The sequence below is a fragment of the Oncorhynchus nerka genome, linkage group LG27 (assembly GCF_034236695.1).
Source record: "Oncorhynchus nerka isolate Pitt River linkage group LG27, Oner_Uvic_2.0, whole genome shotgun sequence".
Lineage (NCBI taxonomy): Eukaryota > Metazoa > Chordata > Actinopteri > Salmoniformes > Salmonidae > Oncorhynchus > Oncorhynchus nerka.
Window position 1 is genome coordinate 83,895,617 of NC_088422.1, and position 17,500 is coordinate 83,913,116.

At 51.0% G+C, this 17,500-nt stretch overlaps 1 protein-coding gene across 3 annotated transcripts in view; it reads left to right on the top strand.

Moving 5' to 3' along the window:
* fbn1 (fibrillin 1) overlaps positions 1-17,500 on the top strand; it is a 183,306-nt gene that overhangs the window by 25,026 nt on the left and 140,780 nt on the right. For all 3 annotated transcript variants that reach the window (XM_065012133.1, XM_065012132.1, XM_065012131.1), the window contains exon 8: positions 14,250-14,375. In XM_065012133.1, coding sequence (XP_064868205.1) covers positions 14,250-14,375 — 126 coding nt within the window. The remainder of the gene's footprint in view (positions 1-14,249; positions 14,376-17,500) is intronic.

Here is a 17,500-nt window from a genome sequence, read left to right on the forward strand (position 1 = left end):
TCCTGGGTAAAGAATGCCAGCAGACAGCCACCGCGGCGGCTGTCAGAGAAGGGAACACGGGTCAGTGGCAGCACCACGTGGGAGAGCAGCTCATTTCCAGACCCAAAAACATTATGGTGCAGTTCTGACCCAGACCCAACAACATTATGGTCCAGCCCTGACCCAGAACAACATTATGGTACAGCCCCGACCCTGACCCAACAACATTATGGTACAGCCCCGACCCAGACCCAACAACATTATGGTCCAGCCCCGACCCAGACCCAACAACATTATGGTCCAGCCCTGACCCAGACCCAACAACATTATGGTCCAGTTCTGACCCAGAACAACATTATGGTCCAGCCCTGACCCAGAACAACATTATGGTCCAGCCCTGACCCAGACCCAACAACATTATGGTACAGCCCCGACCCAGACCCAACAACATTATGGTCCAGCCCCGACCCAGACCCAGAACAACATTATGGTCCAGCCCCGACCCAGACCCAGAACAACATTATGGTCCAGTTCTGACCCAGACCCAACAACATTATGGTCCAGTTCTGACCCAGACCCAACAACATTATGGTCCAGCCCTGATACAGAACAACATTGCGGTCCAGCCCTGACCCAGCAATAGTATGGTCCAGCCCTGACCCAGACCCAACAACATAATGGTCCAGCCCTGACCCAGAACAACATTATGGTACAGCCCGACCCTGACCCAACAACATTATGGTACAGCCCCGACCCAGACCCAACAACATTATGGTCCAGCCCCGACCCAGACCCAACAACATTATGGTCCAGCCCTGACCCAGAACAACATTATGGTACAGCCCCGACCCTGACCCAACAACATTATGGTACAGCCCCGACCCAGACCCAACAACATTATGGTCCAGCCCTGACCCAGACCCAACAACATTATGGTCCAGTTCTGACCCAGAACAACATTATGGTCCAGCCCTGACCCAGAACAACATTATGGTCCAGCCCTGACCCAGACCCAACAACATTATGGTACAGACCCGACCCAGACCCAACAACATTATGGTCCAGCCCCGACCCAGACCCAGAACAACATTATGGTCCAGCCCCGACCCAGACCCAGAACAACATTATGGTCCAGTTCTGACCCAGACCCAACAACATTATGGTCCAGTTCTGACCCAGACCCAACAACATTATGGTCCAGCCCTGATACAGAACAACATTGCGGTCCAGCCCTGACCCAGCAATAGTATGGTCCAGCCCTGATCCAGACCCAACAACATTATGGTCCAGCCCTGACCCAGACCCAACAACATTATGGTCCAGTTCTGACCCAACAACATTATGGTCCAGCCCTAACCCAACAACATTATGGTCCAGCCCTGACCCAGAACAACATTATGGTCCAGCCCTAACCCAACAACATTATGGTCCAGCCCTAACCCAACAACATTATGGTCCAGCCCTGACCCAGAACAACATTATGGTCCAGCCCTAACCCAACAGCATTATGGTCCAGACCTGACCCAGAACAACATTATGGTCCAGCCCTGACCCAGAACAACATTATGGTCCAGCCCTGGCCCAACAACATTATGGTCCATTATGGTCCAGCCCTGACCCAACAACATTATGGTCCATTATGGTCCAGCCCTGACCCAACAACATTATGGTCCAGCCCTGACCCAACAACATTATGGTCCAGCCCTGACCCAACAACATTATGGTCCAGTTCTGCCAGAGCCAACAACATTATGGTCCAGCCCTGACCCAACAACATTATGGTCCAGTTCTGATCCAGAACAACATTATGGTACAGCCCCGACCCAGACCCAACAACATTATGGTCCAGCCCTGACCCAGAACAACATTATGGTACAGCCCCGACCCTGACCCAACAACATTATGGTCCAGCCCTGACCCAGACCCAACAACATTATGGTCCAGTTCTGACCCAGAACAACATTATGGTCCAGCCCTGACCCAGAACAACATTATGGTCCAGCCCTGACCCAGACCCAACAACATTATGGTACAGCCCCGACCCAGACCCAACAACATTATGGTCCAGCCCCGACCCAGACCCAGAACAACATTATGGTCCAGCCCCGACCCAGACCCAGAACAACATTATGGTCCAGTTCTGACCCAGACCCAACAACATTATGGTCCAGTTCTGACCCAGACCCAACAACATTATGGTCCAGCCCTGATACAGAACAACATTGCGGTCCAGCCCTGACCCAGCAATAGTATGGTCCAGCCCTGATCCAGACCCAACAACATTATGGTCCAGCCCTGACCCAGACCCAACAACATTATGGTCCAGCCCTGACCCAACAACATTATGGTCCAGCCCTGACCCAGAACAACATTATGGTCCAGCCCTAACCCAACAACATTATGGTCCAGCCCTGACCCAGAACAACATTATGGTCCAGCCCTGGCCCAACAACATTATGGTCCAGCCCTGACCCAGAACAACATTATGGTCCAGCCCTGGCCCAACAACATTATGGTCCATTATGGTCCAGCCCTGACCCAACAACATTATGGTCCATTATGGTCCAGCCCTGACCCAACAACATTATGGTCCAGCCCTGACCCAACAACATTATGGTCCAGTTCTGCCAGACCCAACAACATTATGGTCCAGCCCTGACCCAATAACATTATGGTCCAGTTCTGATCCAGAACAACATTATTGTACAGCCCCGACCCAGACCCAACAACATTATGGTCCAGTTCTGACCCAGAACAACATTATGGTACAGCCCCGACCCAGACCCAACAACATTATGGTCCAGTTCTGACCCAGAACAACATTATGGTCCAGCCCTGACCCAGACCCAACAACATTATGGTCCAGTTCTGACCCAGAACAACATTATGGTCCAGCCCTGACCCAGACCCAACAACATTATGGTCCAGCCCCGACCCAGACCCAACAACATTATGGTCCAGCCCTGACCCAGACCCAACAACATTATGGTACAGCCCCGACCCAGACCCAACAACATTATGGTCCAGCCCCGATCCAGACCAGGAACAACATTATGGTCCAGCCCCGACCCAGACCCAGAACAACATTATGGTCCAGTTCTGACCCAGACCCAACAACATTATGGTCCAGTTCTGACCCAGACCCAACAACATTATGGTCCAGCCCTGATACAGAACAACATTGCGGTCCAGCCCTGACCCAGCAATAGTATGGTCCAGCCCTGATCCAGACCCAACAACATTATGGTCCAGCCCTGACCCAGACCCAACAACATTATGGTCCAGCCCTGACCCAGACCCAACAACATTATGGTCCAGTTCTGACCCAACAACATTATGACCCAGCCCTAACCCAACAACATTATGGTCCAGCCCTGACCCAGAACAACATTATGGTCCAGCCCTATCCCAACAACATTATGGTCCAGCCCTGACCCAGAACAACATTATGGTCCAGCCCTGACCCAGAACAATATTATGGTCCAGCCCTGGCCCAACAACATTATGGTCCATTATGGTCCAGCCCTGACCCAGGTCCAGCCCTGACCCAACAACATTATGGTCCAGTTCCCCAGACCCAGCAACATTATGGTCCAGCCCTGACCCAATAACCAGTTCTGATCCAGAACAACATTATGGTACAGCCCCGACCCAGACCCAACAACATTATGGTCCAGTTCTGACCCAGAACAACATTATGGTCCAGACCCAACAACATTATGGTCCAGTTCTGACAAAGAACAACATTATGGTCCAGCCCTAACCCAACAACATTATGGTCCAGCCCTGACCCAGAACAACATTATGGTCCAGCCCTGGCCCAACAACATTATGGTCCAGCCCTGACCCAGAACAACATTATGGTCCAGCCCTGGCCCAACAACATTATGGTCCATTATGGTCCAGCCCTGACCCAACAACATTATGGTCCATTATGGTCCAGCCCTGACCCAACAACATTATGGTCCAGCCCTGACCCAACAACATTATGGTCCAGTTCTGCCAGACCCAACAACATTATGGTCCAGCCCTGACCCAATAACATTATGGTCCAGTTCTGATCCAGAACAACATTATTGTACAGCCCCGACCCAGACCCAACAACATTATGGTCCAGTTCTGACCCAGAACAACATTATGGTACAGCCCCGACCCAGACCCAACAACATTATGGTCCAGTTCTGACCCAGAACAACATTATGGTCCAGCCCTGACCCAGACCCAACAACATTATGGTCCAGTTCTGACCCAGAACAACATTATGGTCCAGCCCTGACCCAGACCCAACAACATTATGGTCCAGCCCCGACCCAGACCCAACAACATTATGGTCCAGCCCTGACCCAGACCCAACAACATTATGGTACAGCCCCGACCCAGACCCAACAACATTATGGTCCAGCCCCGATCCAGACCAGGAACAACATTATGGTCCAGCCCCGACCCAGACCCAGAACAACATTATGGTCCAGTTCTGACCCAGACCCAACAACATTATGGTCCAGTTCTGACCCAGACCCAACAACATTATGGTCCAGCCCTGATACAGAACAACATTGCGGTCCAGCCCTGACCCAGCAATAGTATGGTCCAGCCCTGATCCAGACCCAACAACATTATGGTCCAGCCCTGACCCAGACCCAACAACATTATGGTCCAGCCCTGACCCAGACCCAACAACATTATGGTCCAGTTCTGACCCAACAACATTATGGTCCAGCCCTAACCCAACAACATTATGGTCCAGCCCTGACCCAGAACAACATTATGGTCCAGCCCTATCCCAACAACATTATGGTCCAGCCCTGACCCAGAACAACATTATGGTCCAGCCCTGACCCAGAACAATATTATGGTCCAGCCCTGGCCCAACAACATTATGGTCCATTATGGTCCAGCCCTGACCCAACAACATTATGGTCCAGCCCTGACCCAACAACATTATGGTCCAGCCCTGACCCAACAACATTATGGTCCAGTTCTGCCAGACCCAGCAACATTATGGTCCAGCCCTGACCCAATAACTTTATGGTCCAGTTCTGATCCAGAACAACATTATGGTACAGCCCCGACCCAGACCCAACAACATTATGGTCCAGTTCTGACCCAGAACAACATTATGGTACAGCCCCGACCCAGACCCAACAACATTATGGTCCAGTTCTGACAAAGAACAACATTATGGTCCAGCCCTGACCCAGACCCAACAACATTATGGTCCAGTTCTGACCCAGAACAACATTATGGTCCAGCCCTGACCCAGACCCAACAACATTATGGTCCAGCACCGACCCAGACCCAACAACATTATGGTCCAGCCCCGACCCAGACCCAACAACATTATGGTCCAGCCCTGACCCAGACCCAACAACATTATGGTCCAGCCCCGACCCAGACCCAACAACATTATGGTCCAGCCCTGACCCAGACCCAACAACATTATGGTCCAGTTCTGACCCAGAACAACATTATGGTCCAGCCCTGACCCAGAACAACATTATGGTCCAGTTCTGACCCAGACCCAACACCATTATGGTCCAGCCCTGACCCAGAACAACATTATGGTCCAGCCCTGACCCAGAACAACATTATGGTACAGCCCTGACCCATCCCCAACAACATTATGGTCCAGTTCTGACCCAGAACAACATTATGGTCCAGCCCTGACCCAGAACAACATTATGGTACAGCCCCGACCCAGACCCAACAACATTATGGTCCATTATGGTACAGCCCTGACTCAGACCCAACAACATTATGGTCCAGTTCTGACCCAGAACAACATTATGGTCCAGCCCTGACCCAGAACAACATTATGGTCCAGCCCTGACCCAGACCCAACAACATTATGGTACAGCCCCGACCCAGACCCAACAACATTATGGTCCAGCCCCGACCCAGACCCAGAACAACATTATGGTCCAGCCCCGACCCAGACCCAGAACAACATTATGGTCCAGTTCTGACCCAGACCCAACAACATTATGGTCCAGTTCTGACCCAGACCCAACAACATTATGGTCCAGCCCTGATACAGAACAACATTGCGGTCCAGCCCTGACCCAGCAATAGTATGTTCCAGCCCTGATCCAGACCCAACAACATTATGGTCCAGCCCTGACTCAGACCCAACAACATTATGGTCCAGCCCTGACCCAGACCCAACAACATTATGGTCCAGTTCTGACCCAACAACATTATGGTCCAGCCCTGACCCAGAACAACATTATGGTCCAGCCCTAACCCAACAACATTATGGTCCAGCCCTAACCCAACAACATTATGGTCCAGCCCTGACCCAGAACAACATTATGGTCCAGCCCTAACCCAACAGCATTATGGTCCAGCCCTGACCCAGAACAACATTATGGTCCAGCCCTGACCCAGAACAACATTATGGTCCAGCCCTGGCCCAACAACATTATGGTCCATTATGGTCCAGCCCTGACCCAACAACATTATGGTCCAGTTCTGCCAGACCCAACAACATTATGGTCCAGCCCTGACCCAATAACATTATGGTCCAGTTCTGATCCAGAACAACATTATGGTACAGCCCCGACCCAGACCCAACAACATTATGGTCCAGTTCTGACCCAGAACAACATTATGGTACAGCCCCGACCCAGACCCAACAACATTATGGTCCAGTTCTGACCCAGAACAACATTATGGTCCAGCCCTGACCCAGACCCAACAACATTATGGTCCAGTTCTGACCCAGAACAACATTATGGTCCAGCCCTGACCCAGACCCAACAACATTATGGTCCAGCCCCGACCCAGACCCAACAACATTATGGTCCAGCCCTGACCCAGACCCAACAACATTATGGTACAGCCCCGACCCAGACCCAACAACATTATGGTCCAGCCCCGACCCAGACCCAGAACAACATTATGGTCCAGCCCCGACCCAGACCCAGAACAACATTATGGTCCAGTTCTGACCCAGACCCAACAACATTATGGTCCAGTTCTGACCCAGACCCAACAACATTATGGTCCAGCCCTGATACAGAACAACATTGCGGTCCAGCCCTGACCCAGCAATAGTATGGTCCAGCCCTGATCCAGACCCAACAACATTATGGTCCAGCCCTGACCCAGACCCAACAACATTATGGTCCAGCCCTGACCCAGACTCAACAACATTATGGTCCAGTTCTGACCCAACAACATTATGGTCCAGCCCTAACCCAACAACATTATGGTCCAGCCCTGACCCAGATCAACATTATGGTCCAGACCTAACCCAACAACATTATGGTCCAGCCCTAACTCAACAACATTATGGTCCAGCCCTGACCCAGAACAACATTATGGTCCAGCCCTAACCCAACAACATTATGGTCGAGCCCTGACCCAGACCCAGAACAACATTATGGTCCAGCCCCGACCCAGACCCAGAACAACATTATGGTCCAGTTCTGACCCAGACCCAACAACATTATGGTCCAGCCCCGACCCAGACCCAACAACATTATGGTCCATCCCCGACCCAGACCCAGAACAACATTATGGTCCAGCCCCGACCCAGACCCAGAACAACATTATGGTCCAGTTCTGACCCAGACCCAACAACATTATGGTCCAGTTCTGACCCAGACCCAACAACATTATGGTCCAGCCCTGATACAGAACAACATTGCGGTCCAGCCCTGACCCAGCAATAGTATGGTCCAGCCCTGATCCAGACCCAACAACATTATGGTACAGCCCCGACCCAGACCCAGAACAACATTATGGTCCAGCCCCGACCCAGACCCAGAACAACATTATGGTCCAGTTCTGACCCAGACCCAACAACATTATGGTCCAGTTCTGACCCAGACCCAACAACATTATGGTCCAGCCCTGATACAGAACAACATTGCGGTCCAGCCCTGACCCAGCAATAGTATGTTCCAGCCCTGATCCAGACCCAACAACATTATGGTCCAGCCCTGACTCAGACCCAACAACATTATGGTCCAGCCCTGACCCAGACCCAACAACATTATGGTCCAGTTCTGACCCAACAACATTATGGTCCAGCCCTGACCCAGAACAACATTATGGTCCAGCCCTAACCCAACAACATTATGGTCCAGCCCTAACCCAACAACATTATGGTCCAGCCCTGACCCAGAACAACATTATGGTCCAGCCCTAACCCAACAGCATTATGGTCCAGCCCTGACCCAGAACAACATTATGGTCCAGCCCTGACCCAGAACAACATTATGGTCCAGCCCTGGCCCAACAACATTATGGTCCATTATGGTCCAGCCCTGACCCAACAACATTATGGTCCAGTTCTGCCAGACCCAACAACATTATGGTCCAGCCCTGACCCAATAACATTATGGTCCAGTTCTGATCCAGAACAACATTATGGTACAGCCCCGACCCAGACCCAACAACATTATGGTCCAGTTCTGACCCAGAACAACATTATGGTACAGCCCCGACCCAGACCCAACAACATTATGGTCCAGTTCTGACCCAGAACAACATTATGGTCCAGCCCTGACCCAGACCCAACAACATTATGGTCCAGTTCTGACCCAGAACAACATTATGGTCCAGCCCTGACCCAGACCCAACAACATTATGGTCCAGCCCCGACCCAGACCCAACAACATTATGGTACAGCCCCGACCCAGACCCAACAACATTATGGTCCAGCCCCGACCCAGACCCAGAACAACATTATGGTCCAGCCCCGACCCAGACCCAGAACAACATTATGGTCCAGTTCTGACCCAGACCCAACAACATTATGGTCCAGTTCTGACCCAGACCCAACAACATTATGGTCCAGCCCTGATACAGAACAACATTGCGGTCCAGCCCTGACCCAGCAATAGTATGGTCCAGCCCTGATCCAGACCCAACAACATTATGGTCCAGCCCTGACCCAGACCCAACAACATTATGGTCCAGCCCTGACCCAGACTCAACAACATTATGGTCCAGTTCTGACCCAACAACATTATGGTCCAGCCCTAACCCAACAACATTATGGTCCAGCCCTGACCCAGATCAACATTATGGTCCAGACCTAACCCAACAACATTATGGTCCAGCCCTAACTCAACAACATTATGGTCCAGCCCTGACCCAGAACAACATTATGGTCCAGCCCTAACCCAACAACATTATGGTCGAGCCCTGACCCAGACCCAGAACAACATTATGGTCCAGCCCCGACCCAGACCCAGAACAACATTATGGTCCAGTTCTGACCCAGACCCAACAACATTATGGTCCAGCCCCGACCCAGACCCAACAACATTATGGTCCATCCCCGACCCAGACCCAGAACAACATTATGGTCCAGCCCCGACCCAGACCCAGAACAACATTATGGTCCAGTTCTGACCCAGACCCAACAACATTATGGTCCAGTTCTGACCCAGACCCAACAACATTATGGTCCAGCCCTGATACAGAACAACATTGCGGTCCAGCCCTGACCCAGCAATAGTATGGTCCAGCCCTGATCCAGACCCAACAACATTATGGTCCAGCCCTGACCCAGACCCAACAACATTATGGTCCAGCCCTGACCCAGACCCAACAACATTATGGTCCAGTTCTGACCCAACAACATTATGGTCCAGCCCTAACCCAACAACATTATGGTCCAGCCCTGACCCAGAACAACATTATGGTCCAGCCCTAACCCAACAACATTATGGTCCAGCCCTAACTCAACAACATTATGGTCCAGCCCTGACCCAGAACAACATTATGGTCCAGCCCTAACCCAACAACATTATGGTCGAGCCCTGACCCAGAACAACATTATGGTCCAGCCCTGACCTAGAACAACATTATGGTCCAGCCCAAGCCCAACAACATTATGGTCCATTATGGTCCAGCCCTGACCCAACAACATTATGGTCCAGTTCTGACCCAGAACAACATTATGGTCCAGCCCTGACCCAACAACATTATGGTCCAGCCCTGACCCAACAACATTATGGTCCAGCCCTGACCAAGAACAACATCATGGTCCAGCCCTGACCCAGAACAACATTATGGTCCAGCCCTGACCCAGACCCAACAACATTATGGTCCAGCCCTGATCCAGAACAACATTGTGTTCCAGCCCTGACCCAGCAATAGTATGGTCCAGCCCTGATCCAGACCCAACAACATTATGGTCCAGTTCTGACCCAGAACAACATTATGGTCCAGCCCTGACCCAGACCCAACAACATTATGGTCCAGTTCTGACCCAGAACAACATTATGGTCCAGCCCTGACCCAGACCCAACAACATTATGGTCCAGCCCTGACCCAGACCCAACATTATGGTCCAGCCCTGACCCAGACCCAACAACATTATGGTCCAGTCCTGACCCAGAACAACATTATGGTCCAGTTCTGACCCAGAACAACATTATGGTCCAGTTCTGACCCAGAACGACATTATGGTCCAGCCCTGACCCAGACCCAACAACATTATGGTCCAGTTCTGACCCAGAACAACATTATGGTCCAGCCCTGACCCAGACCCAACAACATTATGGTCCAGTTCTGACCCAGAACAACATTATGGTCCAGCCCTGACCCAACAACATTATGGTCCAGCCCTGACCCAACAACATTATGGTCCAGCCCTGACCAAGAACAACATCATGGTCCAGCCCTGACCCAGAACAACATTATGGTCCAGCCCTGACCCAGACCCAACAACATTATGGTCCAGCCCTGATCCAGAACAACATTGTGGTCCAGCCCTGACCCAGCAATAGTATGGTCCAGCCCTGATCCAGACCCAACAACATTATGGTCCAGCCCTGACCCAGACCCAACAACATTATGGTCCAGCCCTGACCCAACAACATTATGGTCCAGCCCTGACCCAGAACAACATTATGGTCCAGCCCTGACCCAACAAAATTATGGTCCAGCCCTGACCCAGAACAACATTATGGTCCAGCCCTGACCCAGAACAACATTATGGTCCAGCCCTGACCCAACAACATTATGGTCCAGCCCTAACCCAGACCCAACAACATTATGGTCCAGCCCTGACCCAGACCCAACAACATTATGGTCCAGCCCCGACCTAGACCCAACAACATTATGGTCCAGCCCTGACCCAGACCCAACAACATTATGGTCCAGCCCTGACCCAGCAACATTATGGTCCAGGCCTGATGGTCCAGTGAAGAGACTATAGATGACTGTTATCAAGCTGGACTGAGTGAAGAGACTATAGATGACTGTTATCAAGGCTGAGGCCTGAGGACAGGAGCTGAAGCCTGAGGACAGGGGCTGAGGCCTGAGGACAGAGGCTGAGGCCTGAGGACAGGGGCTGAGGCCTGAGAATAGGGGCTCAGGCCTGAGGACAGAGGCTGAGGCCTGAGGACAGGGGCTCAGGCCTGAGGACAGAGGCTGAGGCCTGAGGACAGGGGCTGAGGGCTGAGGACAGGGGCTGAGGCGTGAGGACAGGAGCTGAGGCCTGAGGACAGGGGCTGAGGCCTGAGGACAGGAGCTGAGGCCTAAGGACAGGAGCTGAGGCCTGAGGACAGGGGCTGAGGCCTAAGGACAGGAGCTGAGGCCTAAGGAACAGAGGCTGAGGCCTGAGGACAGGGGCTGAGGCCTAAGGACGGAGGCTGAGGCCTAAGGACAGAGGCTGAGGACAGAGGCTGAGGCCTGAGGACAGGAGCTGAGGCCTGAGGACAGGGGCTGAGGCGTGAGGACAGGAGCTGAGGCCTAAGGACAGGGGCTGAGGCCTAAGGACAGGAGCTGAGGCCTAAGGAACAGAGGCTGAGGCCTGAGGACAGGGGCTGAGGCCTAAGGACAGAGGCTGAGGACAGAGGCTGAGGCCTGAGGACAGGAGATGAGGCCTAAGGACAGGAGCTGAGGCCTAAGGACAGGGGCTGAGGCCTAAGGACGGAGGCTGAGGCCTGAGGACAGAGGCTGAGGGCCTGAGAAAAGGGGCTCAGGCCTGAGGACGGAGGCTGAGGCCTGAGGACAGAGGCTGAGGCCTGAGGACAGAGGCTGAGGCCTGAGGACAGGGGCTGAGGGCCTGAGGACAGGGGCTGAGGCCTGAGAATAGAGGCTGAGGACAGGGGCTGAGGGCCTGAGGACAGGGGCTCAGGCCTGAGGACAGAGGCTGAGGCCTGAGAATAGAGGCTGAGGCCTGAGGACAGAGCTGAGGGCCTGAGAAAAGGGGCTCAGGCCTGAGGACAGAGGCTGAGGCCTGAGAATAGAGGCTGAGGCCTGAGGACAGGGGCTGAGGGCCTGAGAAAAGGGGCTCAGGCCTGAGGACAGAGGCTGAGGCCTGAGAATAGAGGCTGAGGCCTGAGGACAGGGGCTGAGGGCCTGAGGCTGAGGATAGAAGCTGAGCCCTAAGGACAGGGTCTCTTTTTCTCTATTCTACCCTCTCTTCTCTCTCTCCTCGTCTGGCTGAGGGACGTAGCATAGCAGAGGCTGTACTCTGATTTACTACTCCCTGTGTGTGTGTGTGTGTGTGTGTGTGTGTGTGTGTGTGTGTGTGTGTGTGTGTGTGTGTGTGTGTGTGTGTGTGTGGGGGGTGCGCGTGTGCGCATGTGCATGTGCATACAGAGCAAGGTTGGGATGGTAAGTGTTTGGAAAAGTGAGTGTGTGAGCTCAGACATACACAACCCCAAGAGAACTCTAAACAAGAAGATCTGACGTACTGGGATGATCTCCACCCTGCTCTCACTCACTGGGACGATCTCCACCCTGCTCTCACTCACTGGGACGATCTCCACCCTGCTCTCACTCACTGGGACGATCTCCACCCTGCTCTCACTCACTGGGACGATCTCCACCCTGCTCTCACTCACTGGGACGATCTCCACCCTGCTCTCACGCACTGGGACGATCTCCACCCTGCTCTCACTCACTGGGACGATCTCCACCCTGCTCTCACTCACTGGGACGATCTCCACCCTGCTCTCACGCACTGGGACGATCTCCACCCTGCTCTCACTCACTGGGACGATCTCCACCCTGCTCTCACTCACTGGGACGATCTCCACCCTGTTCTCACGCACTGGGACGATCTCCACCCTGCTCTCACTCACTGGGACGATCTCCACCCTGCTCTCACTCACTGGGACGATCTCCACCCTGCTCTCACTCACTGGGACGATCTCCACCCTGCTCTCACGCACTGGGACGATCTCCACCCTGCTCTCACTCACTGGGACAATCTCCACCCTGCTCTCACTCACTGGGACGATCTCCACCCTGTTCTCACGCACTGGGACGATCTCCACCCTGCTCTCACTCACTGGGACGATCTCCACCCTGCTCTCACTCACTGGGACGATCTCCACCCTGCTCTCACCTCCTGGGACGATCTCCACCCTGCTCTCACTCACTGGGACGATCTCCACCCGCTCTAACGCACTGGGACGATCTCCACCCTGCTCTCACTCACTGGGACGATCTCCACCCTGCTCTCACTCACTGGGACGATCTCCACCCTGCTCTCACTCACTGGGACGATCTCCACCCTGCTCTCACTCACTGGGACGATCTCCACCCTGCTCTCACTCACTGGGACGGACTGTGTATTCTGTTCATTTGTATGAGTGTGGGTGTATGTGGGCGGGTGTATGAGTGTGGGTGTGTGGGTGTACAGTATGAGTGTGGGTTTATGTGGGTGAGTATGTGGGGATGTGTGAGCGTGTGTGTTTGTTTTTGGTTTTACTAACCTTATGGGGACCAGAAGTCCTAGGGTTAGGGGTAAGGGTTAGGGTTAGAATTAGGGATAGGGTTAGGGGTTAGGTTTAGGGTTAGAGTTTGGGGTTAGGGTTAGGGATTAGGTTTAGGGTTAGGGTAAGAATTAGGGATAGGGTTAGGGGTTAGGTTTAGGGTTAGAGTTTGGGGTTAGGGTTAGGGGTTAGGTTTAGGTTTAGGTTTAGGTTTAGGTTTAGAATTAGGGATAGGGTTAGGGATTAGGTTTAGGGTTAGAGTTTGGGGTTAGAGTTAGGGATTAGGGTTAGAATTAGGGATAGGGTTAGGGGTTAGGTTTAGGGTTAGAGTTTGGGGTTAGAGTTAGGGGTTAGGGTTAGAATTAGGGACAGGGTTAGGGGTTAGGTTTAGGGTTAGAGTTTGGGGTTAGAGTTATTGATTAGGTTTAGGGTTAGAGTTTGGGGTTAGAGTTAGGTTAAGTGTTAGGGTTAGTAAAAATAGGGTTTTGATTTGGAATACATTGTTTGGACCCCACAAGGATAGTAATGTAAAGATATGTGTGTATACTGTGTTGCTAACAGTGTGTTCTGTGTGTGTAGATGTGGATGAGTGCCAGGCCATCCCAGGTCTGTGTCAGGGTGGGAACTGTATCAACACTGTGGGATCCTTCCAGTGTAAATGTCCTGCTGGACACAAGTTCAATGAGATCACACAGAAATGTGAAGGTAAGACTGTCTCACACACACACACACACACACACATGCGCACACACACACACACACACACACACACACACACACACACACATGCGCACACGCACACACACATGCGCGCGCGCACACACACACACACACATGCGCACACGCACACGCACACACACATGCGCGCGCACACACACACACACACAAGTCAGACTCAGACTCATACTTACATGTATATCAGAACATTTAAAGGTCATTTAAAGGTCATATTTTGTCAGAAGCAAATATTCAGTGTAAGAAGTCAACTTTACTCAGTATAAGGAATATGTTTATTCAGCATAGAGTTAGGGTTCACTCTGAACGTCCTCAGGGCTACTGTGTCACATACACTAGATACAATGTACTTCTTTCATTTCTCCCTGTCAACCAGACTCTGGGATTTCAAATAACTGTTAGTTTGACATTTCCTAATTGTATCCGGTAAAAGCCAGAGTTGAAAGGCGTTTGGGATGAGTTGTGGTTGTTGCAGCGTCAGTCAGGATGTTATAATGATCAGTGTAGGGAAACAGACCACACACAACCCCTACATCACTACCTCCATACACTACTCTGACATTATCCCTCATTAAATCAAACCTGCTCTCTACTTTCTCTAAGCCACTTCATTTCATTGGATTGAATTGAATCAGATCAGACTTCATCTGGTTTAATGTACATTTAAAGGAGCAGATTGAACTACAGATCTAACTCTCTTCATATCAGTGTGAGGACCTACCCTTGGTGAGGGCTGAATAGAGACACATTTATCTATGGTCGTCCTAGCAGAGTGGTACAGAATGTAGACACATTCATCTATGGTCGTCCTAGCAGAGTGGTACAGAATGTAGACACATTCATCTATGGTCGTCCTAGCAGAGTGGTACAGAATGTAGACACATTCATCTATGGTCGTCCTAGCAGAGTGGTACAGAATGTAGACACATTCATCTATGGTCGTCCTAGCAGAGTGGTACAGAATACAGACACATTCATCTATGGTCGTCCTAGCAGAGTGGTACAGAATGCAGACACATTCATCTATGGTCGTCCTAGCAGAGTGGTACAGAATGCAGACACATTCATCTATGGTCGTCCTAGCAGAGTGGTACAGAATGCAGACACATTCATCTATGGTCGTCCTAGCAGAGTGGTACAGAATGTAGACACATTCATCTATGGTCGTCCTAGCAGAGTGGTACAGAATGTAGACACATTCATCTATGGTCGTCCTAGCAGAGTGGTACAGAATACAGACACATTCATCTATGGTCGTCCTAGCAGAGTGGTACAGAATGCAGACACATTCATCTATGGTCGTCCTAGCAGAGTGGTACAGAATGCAGACACATTCATCTATGGTCGTCCTAGCAGAGTGGTACAGAATGCAGACACATTCATCTATGGTCGTCCTAGCAGAGTGGTACAGAATGTAGACACATTCATCTATGGTCGTCCTAGCAGAGTGGTACAGAATGCAGACACATTCATCTATGGTCGTCCTAGCAGAGTGGTACAGAATAGAGACACATTCATCTATGGTCGTCCTAGCAGAGTGGTACAGAATGTAGACACATTCATCTATGGTCGTCCTAGCAGAGTGGTACAGAATGTAGACACATTCATCTATGGTCGTCCTAGCAGAGTGGTACAGAATGTAGACACATTCATCTATGGTCGTCCTAGCAGAGTGGTACAGAATGCAGACACATTAATCTATGGTCGTCCTAGCAGAGTGGTACAGAATGTAGACACATTCATCTATGGTCGTCCTAGCAGAGTGGTACAGAATGTAGACACATTCATCTATGGTCGTCCTAGCAGAGTGGTACAGAATACAGACACATTCATCTATGGTCGTCCTAGCAGAGTGGTACAGAATGTAGACACATTCATCTATGGTCGTCCTAGCAGAGTGGTACAGAATGCAGACACATTCATCTATGGTCGTCCTAGCAGAGTGGTACAGAATAGAGACACATTCATCTATGGTCGTCCTAGCAGAGTGGTACAGAATGTAGACACATTCATCTATGGTCGTCCTAGCAGAGTGGTACAGAATGCAGACACATTCATCTATGGTCGTCCTAGCAGAGTGGTACAGAATGCAGACACATTCATCTATGGTCGTCCTAGCAGAGTGGTACAGAATGTAGACACATTCATCTATGGTCGTCCTAGCAGAGTGGTACAGAATGCAGACACATTCATCTATGGTCGCCCTAGCAGAGTGGTACAGAATGTAGACACATTCATCTATGGTCATCCTAGCAGAGTGGTACAGAATGTAGACACATTCATCTATGGTCGTCCTAGCAGAGTGGTACAGAATGTAGACACATTCATCTATGGTCGTCCTAGCAGAGTGGTATAGAATGCAGACACATTCATCTATGGTCGTCCTAGCAGAGTGGTACAGAATGTAGACACATTCATCTATGGTCGTCCTAGCAGAGTGGTACAGAATGTAGACACATTCATCTATGGTCGTCCTAGCAGAGTGGTACAGAATGTAGACACATTCATCTATGGTCGTCCTAGCAGAGTGGTACAGAATGTAGACACATTCATCTATGGTCGTCCTAGCAGAGTGGTACAGAATGTAGACACATTCATCTATGGTCGTCCTAGCAGAGTGGTACAGAATACAGACACATTCATCTATGGTCGTCCTAGCAGAGTGGTACAGAATGTAGACACATTCATCTATGGTCGTCCTAGCAGAGTGGTACTGTTTGGGGTTTTATGCTGGGTTTCTGTACAGCACTTTGTGACATAAGCTGATGTAAGAAGGGCTTTATAAATACATTTGATTTGAAATCATTTAGCGTTTGTTGAGCGTTTGTTGAGCATTTGTTGAGCGTTTGTTGAGCGTTTGTTTTAGCCTTGTCTGGAGTTCCAGGTGGGTGGGGGTTGTGACTTTCCTATTTGCTCCCTTGCTAAAGGCTCAATCAAGCACAGATACAGCTTTTGAAATTATTTTCAGTACTATTTGAACCCAGGTGTGAGAGCATGGCCGTCCCTCTGTTTCAGTACTATTTGAACCCAGGTATGAGAGCATGGCCGTCCCTCTGTTTCAGTACTATTTGAACCCAGGTGTGAGAGCATGGCCG